General features: G+C 38.4%; 1 protein-coding gene across 2 annotated transcripts; it reads left to right on the top strand.

Moving 5' to 3' along the window:
* Window positions 1-357: 357 nt before the first annotated feature.
* MAT2B (methionine adenosyltransferase 2B) lies at window positions 358-14,171 on the top strand. 2 transcript variants are annotated; one of them, XM_046668116.1, is made up of 7 exons: window positions 358-511; window positions 7,987-8,181; window positions 9,540-9,654; window positions 9,836-9,988; window positions 11,346-11,539; window positions 12,750-12,863; window positions 13,239-14,171. In XM_046668116.1, the coding sequence occupies exons 1-7, from the start codon at window positions 482-484 to the stop codon at window positions 13,407-13,409; spliced, it is 972 nt and encodes a 323-aa protein (XP_046524072.1). In that variant the 5' UTR covers window positions 358-481; the 3' UTR covers window positions 13,410-14,171. The 2 variants fall into 2 exon arrangements, with proteins under 2 accessions (XP_046524072.1, XP_046524071.1); XM_046668115.1 differs by lacking the exon at window positions 358-511 and adding an exon at window positions 2,681-2,833.
* Window positions 14,172-14,951: the final 780 nt, after the last annotated feature.

The raw sequence follows: 14,951 nt of genomic DNA, 5'->3' as shown, positions 1-14,951 counted from the left end.
TGGGGGATGGGGGCAAGAGCTGGCGGAATTTACTAAATAGATTCTGTTGTAAGAAGGCATAAGGATACAATATTTCAGAACAGGAACCAATTGCACGGTCTGCGTGCTTCCCAGCTGCTAGGTCTTGCTTTTCTTCTGCAAGAGAAAATTGCAACAAGTCTTCAAGAAAGTTTCCTTTTAAGTAAGTTGGTTTTCCTAATGGTTTTGCGAATGAACCCTCACTTGGGTGGCAATTAAATATGAAACTTCTCATTGGGTATTTTCGAGACCGCCACGGGGAATCAGCTGCCAGTTTACTGCAATGTGAAAAACTGCACGAGATTCTGGGATAGGAATCAAAATGCTAATTTAAAAGGTCGAGTGAAGCTGCGGCTCACGTTTTCGCGTGCCTGCGCTCTGTGGGGCAGAACAAAGACCCAGCCAGGGGAGGCAGAGGCTGAGACTCAACCCAAATCTGTTTTCCTGAGAGAATTTTGGAATCATGCCTGAAATGCCGGAGGACATGGAACAGGTAAGAGCTAACTATTCAAGAAATAAAGTATTCTGGAGTTAGAGTTGCTTTAAAAGCATCCCACTAAACATCTGGTAAAAGCCGGAGGGCTGTGTAAAAAAAAATAGAAAAGATGTCATTCATTTCCTTAAAACACAGAACCTTAGGACATGCAAGAATAAACCGACTTTAATTACTGACCCTGAGAACCAGGTTACGGAGAGCTCAGCTAAGTCTCATTAAGTGACAAAAATAAAATGCAAAACAGAACAGCAGTTTCGTTTACCAGATTATATGCAATGATGCAAGCGAAGTTTCTCTATAAATGAGGATTTTATCCATAGTTGTGTTCTCCAGCCTTTCTTTGTCTTGGCATGAATTGAATCTGCTAATGTAACTTTTAGCTCCAGGTTGCTCTCTTTAATCTTACAGTCTTAGCCACCACACGAACTTGGATATTGTCTGTATAACGGTGGCGTTTTTATTCACGTAGAAACTTTCATCTCTAAAGAGAATGATTAAAAGTCATAACACGAACATATGCCCCTGGAACTATCCCCCAGTTTTACCTGGCAAGTATCGAACCAGCGTCTCAAACGTGGGCAAGTAAACTCTTTTGTTCCTCACCCTAGACAAGGCTGCTGTGAGAAGCAAAATGCTAATCGCATGTGCATATCCTTGAATTTTCTTCACGTTGAACACTTAATTTTTTTTCCCCAGAAAGATTAGATTGTATCACACCTTGCAACTAGAAACTTAAAAAAAAAAATTCCCAGTTTTCAAAGGGGCGAGGATTAAGAGGATCTTGAATCTGCTTCCCCGAATCCACAAATGCCTATTCTTTGTTTCCTGATGATGCACGTTCAGTGCTGGGACAGTCCTTTCAACGACTTCGTAAATAATGCTAGACCGATTAACAGTAACAGCCTGGATTAAAACAAAAATCGAAGTGAGGGGCCTCAGGGTCTCTTCCGTTTCTGTTCCAAAGAAACTTTCTATTTACACAAAGAAGGAAATGAGTTTTTGTTGGGGATTGGGTAGAAAGGAAAGTCACGGTTCTCAGACGTGGAAAAACTTTTTTAAAAGGCTGCCTGTTCTTTAGCTGTAAGATTAAACCAAAAAGGATTAGGAAAATAAAGCCTTTTAGAAAGAACCAAGCAGTAGTCTCGTCTGTGGGCGACTTGGAGGTCTTGGTATTCTGTGTCTGGCAAGGACCCTCACTTCGGTGAAAAGTTGGCGAACACTACACGGTCTATGCTGGAGTTTTTTTCTGAGTAAATTTCATAGGCATCCCGGCTGGCGTGGGACTTAAGAGGTTTTGAACTGGAAGGGAAATCACTTGCGTGCTAGGGCAGGCTCAACACTTAGGGCTGTTTCTGATTTGTCAGTTAAAACGCGTTACAGGCGGCAGAAGGTCCAGCAGTCCTCTCTCCCCTTGGTTCCTTCTTTAATTTTCGGTTGTATCCCAACTCTGCAGCCCTAAGGCTGTGCTTCTCTAAGGGTGCCCTAAACTCTTGGTAAATCAAGTAACTCTGGAGTCCCAGGCTGGACTACCACAGATCCTCGTTCTGTAGTTATTGGGACAGTCCGAGAGTCTGCATTTCGAAGAGGCAGCCAAAAAATTCATCCCTCCCACCTTTTTTAACTAAGTAAAAAATAGTTTGACATCTTTGGAATTTCACACGTACTGGTTTTTTTTTAGCATCCCAGAAAGACAAATGAGTTCTTGAGGTGTTAATGACTCAGATACCAACACTTTTATTTTTATTCCATGTCTCTTTCTAAATCTCTCTAGATACTGTATGTCCACTGTGCTTCCTCCCTCTCGCCTCCCTGCCCATGACTTTAAAATATTTTATCCCACTTTATATATTCCATGCCGAGTTGATTCTCATGCACACTGCTCACAGTCTGCAAAATGGAAACTCCAGGCAATCCGATTCAAGCCTTCCCTACTCAAGAAGGAAAAAAGCGCATACACAAATCGCCCCAAACAAAACTCGCGCTCACCGCTTAAAACCAAGGCCTTTGTTTTGCGTAGCCCTTTAAGAGTTGGCGCGTGGGCCGGGAACGTCCAGACGCTCTCGCGCCCTTCCTAGGGGGAGGGTCGGCGCAGCGTAGCCAGTCAGCGCGCGCGGCCTTGGCGGCGGAAGCCGGAAGCGGCGAGCGGGGGCTGGCCCGCACTGGGGAGGCGGGCCCAGGGCGACGCAGCCGCGGCCGCTAGCGATCTGGGCTGGAGATAGTGGCGGTCGCCGCGGCGGCGGCGCGAAGGCGGCGGGCATGGTGGGACGGGAGAAGGAGCTCGCCATCCACTTTGTTCCCGGGAACTGCCGGCTCGAAGAGGTGAAAGAATCGGCCCGGGGGTCTGGGAGTCGGGGGCGCAGAGGGAGATGAGCCCCGTTTCGGGGACTCGAGTGGTTTTCCAGGCGGGGCCGCCGCCCTGATTTCGCCTCGGCGCCGCCTTTCCAGCCCCGGAAGGCGAGGGCGGTGCCGCCGAGATTGTTTACCACCGCGAGGGCGGTGCCACCAAGTTGGCACGCGCGTCAGGGTTTTCTGTATCAGTGCTGCGGCAGGAAATGAGTAGGTCGAATTTCACTTCCGAATCTTCGGTCTCCCTGGCTAGGAACGAAGAGGGGTTTTCAGAGCTGTTGCGGTTTTAATTTTCTTAATTTCTTTTTCATTCTTTGTTCGTATCCCTCGATCTTAGCAGTTCGTATCTCTGAGAAAGAAGGGGAAAGGTGGCTTTCCAGAAATAATGACAGTATTGGAGGTGGCAGCTTATTGAACGCTTAGTTTATACAAGGCACTATGTTACGCACTTTACATGCATTATTTTAATCCTTATAACTCCGAGATCTGATTTTGCTCCATTTTACAGATGAGAAAATTGAGGTTTAGAGGGTCAGTCCTTGGCTCAAGTTCATTCAGTAAGGTTGGAGCCGGGATTCTAATACAGGTCTGTTTGACTATCGCAGGCTTTGAACCACTACGGAGGTTGCAGAAAGGAAGGGGATGATTGTCTTCGCGAGAGCCATCCCTGGCAGTCCCCTTCCTCTCCCCTCATTCTCTGTGTTCTCTGTTCCAGGCCCCCAGCGTGCATCAGTCCAGAGAGTATATCTAGCACTGGGGATTGGAAGACTGTTAATGCCCAGGCCAATATGTCTTATGGTTATACGAGAGGATATAGGAGACGGATGTTTTTGAAAATGCAAAATTTTTACGCCTCCAACATGTGCTATATTTAGTGTTTTCAAGTCGCTTTGGGATTTTGGGGGTAAAGTTAGGATGGATGGGCTGTTAAACCTCCGTATTTTTCCTATGTACCCCAAACAGAACTAAATAATGTTACATATTGTTTACGTTAGTGTTTATGCATACATGTATGTATATGTGCATGTATAAAGCTTAATCACTTTTCACAGTAGGAGTTTAGTAGACTAATAGAAATGGGTTTTCCTACATTAAAAATGGTAACAACTAGGGGCCAGGCTGGTGGCTTAGTGGTTAAGTTCGCGCCCTCCGCTTCTGGGTTCACAGATTCGGATCCCATCCCACGGGCGGAGCTACGCATGGCTTATCAAGCCGCGCCGTGGCGGCACCCCACATAAAATAGAGGAAGATTGGCACAGATGTTAGGTCAGGGCCAATATTCCTCACCAAAAAAAAGGTACAACCAAAAGCTTGGCACATATTTGCTGGTCTCAAAAACTGTAAAATTAAAATTCACTCGTGAGAATGAGGGCTGTCTTATAGTTGAGGTTGGAGAAAGCAAACTGTAATGGTTTCTGTTAATAATACTGGCTCTGGGGTACAAGATGGTGACAGTAGGAGTTAGACCAGTGTCCTAGGTAGTAATGGGATTATAAACGTTTATTAAAAGTCTAGGAATGTCTGGTGAAAGACCTGCCTCTAGGGCTATGTTGTGAGGACCAATTAAGGAAATGAATAGGGAGCTTTGCCAAATTTAAGAGGTTCTAAAAATAGCAAAGTAGTATTATCCTTACCACTGAAACTTAGGAAGATCCCTCTTTAGATATTAGTGATGTTTTGCTCTTTACTTTTCCTTGGGCATTTTTAGTAGAAGTTGATGCAAGTGTGCTAAAGTAGAAGTCTCTGTCCCAGAGTCCTCTTTGGACCATTTTGAAAGAGCTGTTTATCTCTGATTACCTATACAATTTGGTATTATTTAATTACGTAGCATAATAAGAGCAATAGCTCTACATTTATTTATATGTATTTAATTTTTCAAGAATTCTTTGAGTGTCTATAAATCTGGTCACCTGAAGTTATTGAATTCTGTACATCTAAGAGTTTATATACAATAGCGTCACTTAAACTGATGTTTGAGATAACCCATAAGATAATAAAAATTGAGAAAGTAGGCTTTTCAGGCAGACAGAATATTTTCAGCTCTTCTGTTGTGGTTTGGGCTAACTAAACAGCTTTTTATTCCTTTCTGAGTCCCTTGAGGTGTTTGGACATTCCTGTTTTGCAGGACTAAAATAATTTATGGAGTAATGGGCCAAAGTAATTTTTAGAGGAATATTTCTTTTAAAAAGAAAAAAAATCAAAACAGTGCGCTTTAAAAAGCTTCAGGTAGAGTTTGGTTTATATATAGAAACTCAAAAATAGAAGAGTTATTTTTGTTTGGCATCTTTTAATTTCAGAGTGATGCACATATTTTATTTGCCAACCACCAATAAACTTGCAATCCAAATGAAAAAAATCTTGTTTTGGCTCCTGTACTGGTGACAGAAGGTGTCAGTGAGTCTAGAGGGAATTATGGGAAAAGAGGAAAAGTTCTTTAAGTAAATGAAGCTCCTTTCACTCTATTCAGACCCCTTTGTGGTAAGGATAACATGGAAAATGTTCGAATTGTAGAGCTGTAAAGCTGGAAGACCCTTAGTCATCGCGCCCAGAGGCCTCATTTTACCAATGAGGAATTAGATGGGTAGGGATGGAGTAACTTCTCAGTACCACAGTTTGTGGCAGAGCAGATAAAACTTAATCATCATGAAACCAAATAGAAGTCGAAAGGCTTGAGACAGCTCAGTATGTATTTGGCTGACCACAGAAGGAAGAAGACCCAAGTTCTGCTCCCAACTTTTTCCGTTACTGTGGGCACAACCTTTAACATCTCTAGACTTCACGTTCCTCACTTTGGAAATAGTATCTGCCCTGCCTAACGAGGCTATTCTTATGATCAAAGGTATGGGGTAGGTTTATGTAACAAATATACAATTGTGCAGAATCATTTCTGTTTCAGAAAATGCTTGCACTTCAGATCTCTGCTCTTTTAAAGAAAATTTTGAGCAATGACGTCTGACCACTGGGTACCATGAACTGTTTCATATTTTCTTCTAGGGACCTTACAAATTACCCCAGGGTATAAGGATATAAGCTTGTATTTTCTCCATACAACTGCTATCCTTTTTTTTTAAATTAAGTGTATTATAGTCCCTAAGACCGTTGCTGTGCTTTAACTTAATACTGTATTTCATCAAATCTAAGATGCTCTTGATTATAAGATCATCTGGACTCTTATTCTAAGCTGCAGTAAAAAGTAAGCAACACCACCAAACTGATGCATTCATAAGATGCATCTCTATTTCATTCGTTTGACAGAGATCTTAAAATGAGGAAAAAGTGTGCCTCACAGAATCAACAAGGGACACAGATCTTAATTTATGTTTAGTGACCTTTGTAGATTGCCTAATGCTTGTTCTTTGACTTGTTTTTCTAGTTTTCCTTTTTGAGGGGGAAAGATGTTGTTTCTAGAAGGGTAAATGGCAATTTATTGGCTTGTTTGTATAAGAGAAATTTATCTTTAAGAAAGCTTTGGACTTTCCCGGAGTTCAAGGTTACAGCTCTCAAAGCAGAGTTCCCAAATCACCATCATCAGCACCACCTGGGAGCTTTCATCAGCCCTTACCCTAGACCACCTGGTCCGAAAGCCTTCCAGGTGATTCTGATCCTCGCTGAAGCCTGAGAACCAGTGACTTAAGAACTGCTGTCTATTCCTTTGCTTCTTTAGAGTGAAGTAAAAAGTGAAAAACTCAGAAGAAACCAAATCATGGCTCTCTTACAGTATTTTCCGAGGGATCTTGATGGTATTTATCCTGTGTGAATTGTTTTCTGATTGTATCTCTACTAGACTTGGGCTTGTTTTCTGCTCTTTATAATTCAGTCTTTGTAGAGCTGTCTTCTTGCCAGAATTCAAAGAAAATATTTTGCAGGCTGAAATCTTTGTTTTCTGAAATCAATTGGCCTAGAGTCAAGGGTTGCCATGTAAAACCTAGATGAATTTTTCTTCACCCTTTAAAATGTGTTGAAATTGGTTGAACTAAAGAAAAGATATCGTTAAATATTAACCTTTATACTGTCTCTGTCAGCCATTTTATTTCAGATTTTTCCTACAATAGAAATACCTGATTTAGGTGGCCTTTTCTTTTTTTTCAAATGCATTGTCTGCACAGTTATTCAGCTGACCTAAGGGCAAAGAAAGATAGGTCTTTAGTTATTGTATGCCTGTTTACAGTTTTTGACAGCTCAGAGTTAGGTGACTAACAACATTGGAAATCAAAAAGCCTCAAGTTGATGAAATATAATAAAACTTTTTGTTTTTTAATAGTAAATGTTGACTTTATTCAAGAGTCTGGGAGAAAATTTGGTGTAACTGTCTTGGGAAGAAGGGGAATTTTTTAAACTATGCCTTGGAAACACAGAACTTGAAATGTTTCCTAAATAGTAGTTTCTTTCAATTTCAGTGTTTAAGGACTTTTTTCGTTTTTACGGTAGCAACACGAGTCAGTTTAAAATACTTTAGGTTTTTTTCTTTTTCTTCTATCTGTATTTATTAGTTTTAACTGGTCTTCATAGGTCAATTGAGAATTTACTCAGGAACATTCACTAATTCGGTTAAACTTAGAAAGATTTTAGTGCTATAAGGACCAAAATTATTTTTTCTCCACATAAATTCCTATGAAATAGGAATTCCAACTCGGCCTAGCAAAATATGTTATCTCAGTGAAATTCGGAAGAAAACATGGGATTAAAAACTGAAGACCAAAAATGTCAACTTGTAGATTTACTGACCAAATAAAATAGCAAATATTTAATCAGGCCATAAAATAAGCTTAAAACTGTGCATTTTTATAAACTGAAGAACATTATTAAAATTGCTATTTATTGCTCATTTGGACATCATTGCTCGTCAAAATAAGACTTTTCATCATTAACACAGGAAATCTAAATCTGTTAGTCTAGGCAATTCTCTGCAGTATCGTCTTAGGTTCTTTTTCTTGGGTAAGATGATTAAAATTTATGTGAAGTAGTTTGATTAATCTTTTTTATAACTTATGGATTGGCTTATAGATTTCGGACACGAAGTAAACTACTTAGACTTTGAAGTATTTAGTGGACGATTATGTTGACTAATTTCGTGGAGAGAATATTTTCAAAGTGAATAATCCTTTTCTTCTCCTTTCACCCTTTAGGAGGAAGTGAACATCCCCAGTAGGCGGGTTCTGGTTACTGGTGCCACTGGGCTTCTTGGCAGAGCTGTGTACAAAGAATTTAAGCAGAATAATTGGCATGCCTTTGGCTGTGGTTATAGAAGAGCAAGACCAAAGTTTGAACAGGTTAATCTGTTGGATTCTGATGCGGTTCATCACATCGTTTATGATTTTCAGGTATGGTTTAGTCTGTGTATTTTAACCCATAGGTAAACTATATTAAAAATTGTCTGGATGATACAGAAAATGTTCTTGCTCTCAAGGAAGTTACTATACTTAAGCTCTAACCTGTAAAGCAATAACAATAGATGGTGCACTGACTTATTTTTTTAGCATTACAAAGCATATGCAATCCTTAAAATGATTAGATTGTGACGTAAGTTGAAAAAAGACAAAAATATTAAGCATTTTATCAAAAGCTCATGTTTTTAAAGTGCTCTTCTAAGTACCACTTTCTGTGCAAATGCCTTTTTAGTGTTATCTGTAAACCTTACAACACTGCAAAATAGATATTATCATTTCCATTTTAGAGATGACAGAGGCTCAGAGAGGTTAAATAACTTGTTGGCCGTGGTCGCAGAAAAGTTAGAGAAAGATTTACCTTCTGTTGCACCTCTGATCAGATCGAGAGTCCTTTTTAAGAATATGGTCCAGTGAACACCTGCATGAGAATCACTCGGGAGACTGGTGCTTAGCCCTCCCTCCCAGAGAGTTTAAGTCGGTCCGTCTGTGGTGGAGCCCAGGAGTCTACATTTTAAGAAGCACCTCAGATTATGCACATTAAGTTTGCAGACAACTCTGAGATCATGCTGCCTCAAGCAGTTGCGAAGGAGGAAGTTTCGTATGTGGGTGTACCAGCCCTGCCTGAGTGGTCATCCCAGGCTTTAGCTCTGCTCAGCTCCTCTGGGAAGTAGGTGCTGCTTGACAAAGGACCTTCTGCATTTGTCTGTTGACATCTGTCACATTATATTGAAACAGTCTCTTTACGTATCTGTCTTTTCCACAAAATTTTGAAATCCTTGCTGCTCACACAGTGCTTAGCATATAAGTGGCATACAAATACTCAACTGGAAATATAATTTTTATAGATAGTTGGTTTTCTTTAAATAGTTGGTGTAAGAGATTGGAATTTTTGAATTTAATTTCAAAATACTCCTCTTCCTTTAACATAGATTTATCAAATATTTAGGTCATATTAATTATATAAATGATAGCTCTTTTCTCTCATCCAAATTAGGGGACGAAGCTTATTTTGATTTAGAAATACAGTTGATGATACAGAGTTTTGTCCGGTTTTGCCTAGGGACTACTAAATTACTCTTCCCGTTTCAGGGCCTGTATATATTTTTGAGGAAGTTTGAACCTTGGGAAAGGGAATTGTGACAAAATTACATTAAAAAATTACATTGATACTTTAGTGGAAAGAATGTTGATTTAACAAACATTTTTCTATACATTAATTTACTGTTGGAAAACTGTGGTTCCTCTATTTTATTCCTTTTTGGGTTAAAAATGCGTCAATGCTTCGCTTCCAGCCCCACGTCATAGTGCATTGTGCAGCAGAGAGAAGGCCCGATGTGGTGGAGAATCAGCCGGATGCTGCTTCTCGACTTAATGTGGATGCTTCTGGGAATTTAGCAAAGGAAGCAGGTAATGTGACTTTATAAAATCTTCATTAAATATTAAATGATTGCCGAGTTTGTGAAGATTAAAGGTTTATAGATCACATATAAGAGATTTATTTTATATACGATGAATAAGCCATTAAAAATTCCAGTAAAGGGTAATGTCCTGTAATAATAGGTATTTTTCTTGCTCATTTTTTTTGTAGCTGCAATCGGAGCATTTCTAATCTACATTAGCTCAGATTATGTATTTGATGGAACAAATCCACCTTATAGGGAGGAAGACATACCAAGTCCCCTAAACCTGTATGGCAAAACCAAATTAGAAGGAGAAAAGGCCGTCCTGGAGAACAATTTAGGTAAGACAGTCTCGTTAGCCCCTCACTGTTTTGAGGATTCCTTTTTGTGATATATATGTACGTTTTTAATTTTTAAAAACAAGAAACACAAATCATTGGAGAAAAATTAGAGAACGTAGTTAATAAAAAAGAAAAATAAATTTTAGAAATCCTAAAGAATTTATGAATCCTTCTAGACTTTTTCCAGTATCAGTATATATACATAAATATCATTGTATATAGAAAACAAATCATATAGTACAAATTTTTGTAATCTACTTTCAAAAAACAGATTAATATCATTTCTCTTAGATTGAGGTATTCTATTATTTGTATGATTTTTCTTTTTTCATATGTGTGTTTCTGTGTAAATGTACTTATACATATATATGTGCTGATTATGAGAAGTGCACCCTTCTTGAAAGAAAAAATTAATAATTGTAAAGAGTGGAAATCCTCTTACTATTATGCTACGTCAGAGAGAGGGGCACCAAATGTGGTCATCTATGCAAGTATTTTTGTGCATGTTGTTTTGTAACCTGTTTCCCCCCACACACACACACTTGCATTTCAATGCATAATGGAGCCGTCTCTCAGATACCTTTTCCATGTCAATGGCTGCATAGTACTTGATTTAATGATCCTATACACTGAAACTATTGCCTTAGACTGTACTGCATCCTTGAGAAGCATCCCCTGTCATACACACCATACTCACAGGCATCTAGTTTTTCAGGATTTTTTTATTATAAATTATCCTGCAGGATCATCCTTGAATACCTGTCTGTATACAGTTGTCCAAGAAGTTAAGTTTATTTTATTTTCCTTTTTTTTCACGTATTGTTTATTTTGAGGAAGATTAGCCCTGAGCTGACATCTGCTGCCAACCTTCCTCTTTTTGCTGAGGAAAACTGGCCCTGAGCAAACATCCATGCCCATCTTCCTCTACTCTATATGTGGGATGCCTGCCACAGCGTGGCTTGACAAGCAGTGTATAGATCCACACCCAGGATCTGAACTGGTGAACCCCGGGCTGCCGAAGCAGAAATGCGAACTTAACCACTGTGCCACTGGGCTGGCCCCTACATTCTATTTTTTAATCTAGGATCCAGTTAAGGTTCTCTCATTGCATTCAGTTGTCATGTTAAGTTTTATTTTTAATGTTCATAATAATGAAGAAATTATATGTAAAAACACCCCAAATGACAGGGAAATTTAAAAATATTCAGGAACACATTTGTTAAGTGTTCCTTAATGTCATTTTGGCATCTTGCAAGTTTTCTACCTTTGTGGTGTTTAAATCCACATACTTTCATCTTACATCAAGACTTAAGAACCCATCGGCTTTAAAATACTATCTGCTTTTGTTAATCTCTAGGAGCTGCTGTTTTGAGAATTCCTGTTCTGTATGGAGAAGTTGAGAAGCTTGAAGAAAGTGCCGTGACTATTATGTTTGATAAAGTGCAGTTCAGCAACAAGTCAGCGAACATGGACCACTGGCAGCAGAGGTTCCCCACCCATGTCAAAGATGTAGCCACTGTGTGTCGTCAGTTAGCCGAGAAGAGAATGCTGGTGAGAACCTGTGGAAGGATGAGTTCCTAACTTCCATTTTAGTAAAAATTCTGTGAATGAGTAAAAATCCTGTTAATGAGTGAAAGTTAAAGTGTTGTTTTTAAAACTACAAGGAGGGGCCGGCCCCATGGCTGAGTGGTTGTTTGTGTGCTCCACTTCGGCCCAGGGTTTCACTGGTTCAGATCCTGGGCACGGACCTAGCACCGCTCATTAAGCTGTGCTGAGGCAGCATCCCACGTAGCACAACCAGAAGGACCTACAGCTAGAATATACAACTATGTACTGGGGGGCTTTGGGGAGAAGAAGGACAAAAAAAGATTGGCAACAGATGTTAGCTTAGGTGCCAGTCTTAAAAAGTAAATAAAACTACAAGGAGACCAAATAAAAGTAGTTTACAAATAGTAGGCTATATTTATGAATAAGAAAAATATTACGCTCTTGAGTTTGAATTTATTTCCCAAATATTATAGATCCTTTCTGTTGTTCTTTCATTGCAAAATGACTGAAAACTTGTATATTTTCCTTTGGGTAACAAAATAATCTTCTGATGTCTTTTAAGAAGTTACCCTATTTAAGATCTACATCATGCCAAAGAAGAATCTACATAGCAATTTATTATTTCAGCCCCTTTAAGACTAACTTGTAATTTTTTAATAGATATTTGGATAGGGCTTAATTTTAAGCATTTAAAAAAGTTGGAGCTAAAATAGAATATCCATAAAAGGAAAAGTTAGAATAACTGATCTATTTTAGACTATTAATAATAGTATGACTAAAGTTTAATGCATAAAAACTTATATATTTCAAATTTGTGCTATGACAGTATTTAAAGATGTTACAGCTAATTAGCTCATCCTGAAAAATGGTTCTGTTAAGGTTTGGTTATAGCTCTTAGGATAATTAGAAATACTCATTAAATTGACCTGTGTTTCCATAAAAATCTAATCATTTTTAGGATTTCCACTAAATAAAATTAGAGCCATTTATATTTTTATTTTTAAAAATTCTTAAGGCAAATTCTAGGAATTGCTTTTTGTGTTTAGGTGGGAATATTTCTAGGAATTTGATTTTAGATATCTTGTGGAATACATTCCAAAAGGAGGGATACATTTTAATTCCTGGGCCTTTTAAGTTAGCTTTCTTGTCAAAGCTACCATTCCACTCAACTCAAAAAGTTAAAACTATTTTGAATCTTTTGTTTTCTCGTTAGGATCCGTCAATTAAGGGAACCTTTCACTGGTCTGGCAACGAACAGATGACTAAGTATGAAATGGCATGTGCCATTGCCGATGCCTTCAACCTCCCCAGCAGTCACTTAAGACCTGTAAGTACCATGGCATTTAAAACCTCCTCACTTTTTGAAAGTCCACATCCATCGCTGTAGTGTGTATTATTGGTAACATTTTTCTTGTTGCTTTGGAAGTGTTGGATAACTTCCTTTTCAGGTACTAATCAGAGTGAACTTTGCTTGTTTGTGGCAGTTTATATTGTTACTTTTCTCTAAATTATCGTGTATAAAGAAGGCCGTGAGGATTGGTGACGTTTATAGGAAAAGCATTGTCTTGACTGTGGCAAACTTTTTGTTTATTTTTCCAGGGATCACTGCAGACTTCTTGCACTGAAGGCAAAGTGAAGTAGAGAATATAAAACCTCAATATGTGGCTTTTCATTTATTTTTTGTGTTTATTTTTCTTTAAAGATAACTGACAGTCCAGTCTTAGGAGCACTACGTCCAAGAAATGCTCAGCTTGACTGCTCCAAATTAGAGACCTTGGGCATTGGCCAGCGAACACCATTTCGAATTGGAATCAAAGAATCACTCTGGCCTTTCCTCATTGACAAGAGATGGAGACAAACGGTTTTTCATTAGTGTATGTGTGGTCTTTTTTTTTTTTTTTTTTTTTTTTGTAATCAGAAGTATAGTATGTGGCACTTTTTAAAGAAAAAAGGAAATAGTTTTGTATGAGTGCTCTTTAATTGTGACTCATGATCTTTCAGGTAAATGATGCTCTTGCGCTAGTGAAATGGTCTAAAGAAACTAAGGGCAATAATGCCTTGTTTCGGAAGTAACAGTTTTTCTGTTTATCACTTTGTTTGTTCTGGCTTAACTCGCTGTTTGCGTATAGTAAATTATGATTCTGAAATATTTGAGAGCCAAGTTGAAACAGATCTGCTGTAGACTTGTTTTTTGGATGAAATGCATCGTTCATTCCTATAAGCTCTACATTTTCACGACTTTTGCAACTGTTGACCCTTTTATGTTTTAAAGTGTTAAATAGTATGAAAATCATTGGTGTTCATTATTTGCTTTGCCTGAGCTCAGATCAAAATGTTTGAAGAAAGATACTTTATTTTTGCAACTTAAGTGAGGTTTTTATGCTCGAGATCTTTTGATGTGTTATGTATATTGGAACTCCTGCAGCTTCACGCCTCCTGCTTTTGTAGCAGTGTATGGTGAGCGAGGAGAGGATGTGTGTATGTGTATTTTTTTAATATATATATAAAACTGTCCTTTTCACTCCATGTCACACTAAGTGATATTTCATATGTGTGGTTATACTAATAATTGGCCTTGTAAGTCTTTTGACCATTCATGAATAATAATAATAAATACGTACTGCTGGCATGGTAATGCTTGGTTTTCTTGTATTTATTTCTCTTTTTGAATGCAAGGATCAAATGTCTAATTGTTAGTTCTGATTTTTTAAAATTACATTCTTATGTAACAATTGAATCATACAAGAGAATATAGTTAATATATTGAGATACAAAACACAATAATAAAATGAACACTGGCGAACCTTCCACTTGAGATCTAGAATCTTAGAGATACTCTACTTATTTTTTAACTAAAAGTAAGTAGCTTTGTAATCTTGTTATATATTTATATAGGATGTTCCTTTTGAAGAATGCAGAGTTCTGTGAATGTGTTATCTATACTAAGTAATATTCAGGTGACCTTAGCCTCAATACTATTTTTGGTCCTTAACAAGGAAGCAGAAAAGGTAAAGTGACATGTATGACTTGGCTTCTATTCAAACCCTGGTTTCAGATTTTCTGATTTCATTTGTGGGGTATTCTTTCCTTAGATTATGATCTTATTCTCTCATTGGACAAAAATATTTGTTTCTAATTTCCCGGATTTCTTAGTTTTGAGTTTAGAGAGGATTAGATTTGGGTGATTTGGTTAAAGCAGCAATTCCCAAACCATGCTATGTTTTGTAGTTAGCTAGGGAAATTTTACTGATAACCTGAGCCCTGCCCTGAACCCACAGGAATAGAATTTCTGGAATTGATGCCTGTTAATCTAGTTTTAAATGTTCCCCAGGTGCTTCTAAGGTAGCCGGCCTGGCATTTGCATTTGGCAACCACTGAGTTGAAGCTTCCTGGGGTTTTTTTTTGTTGCTTCATT

Source organism: Equus quagga, chromosome 7 (assembly GCF_021613505.1).
Source record: "Equus quagga isolate Etosha38 chromosome 7, UCLA_HA_Equagga_1.0, whole genome shotgun sequence".
NCBI lineage: Eukaryota > Metazoa > Chordata > Mammalia > Perissodactyla > Equidae > Equus > Equus quagga.
Note: the sequence above shows the minus strand (reverse complement) of the source record. Positions and strands in the feature narration are given on the sequence as shown.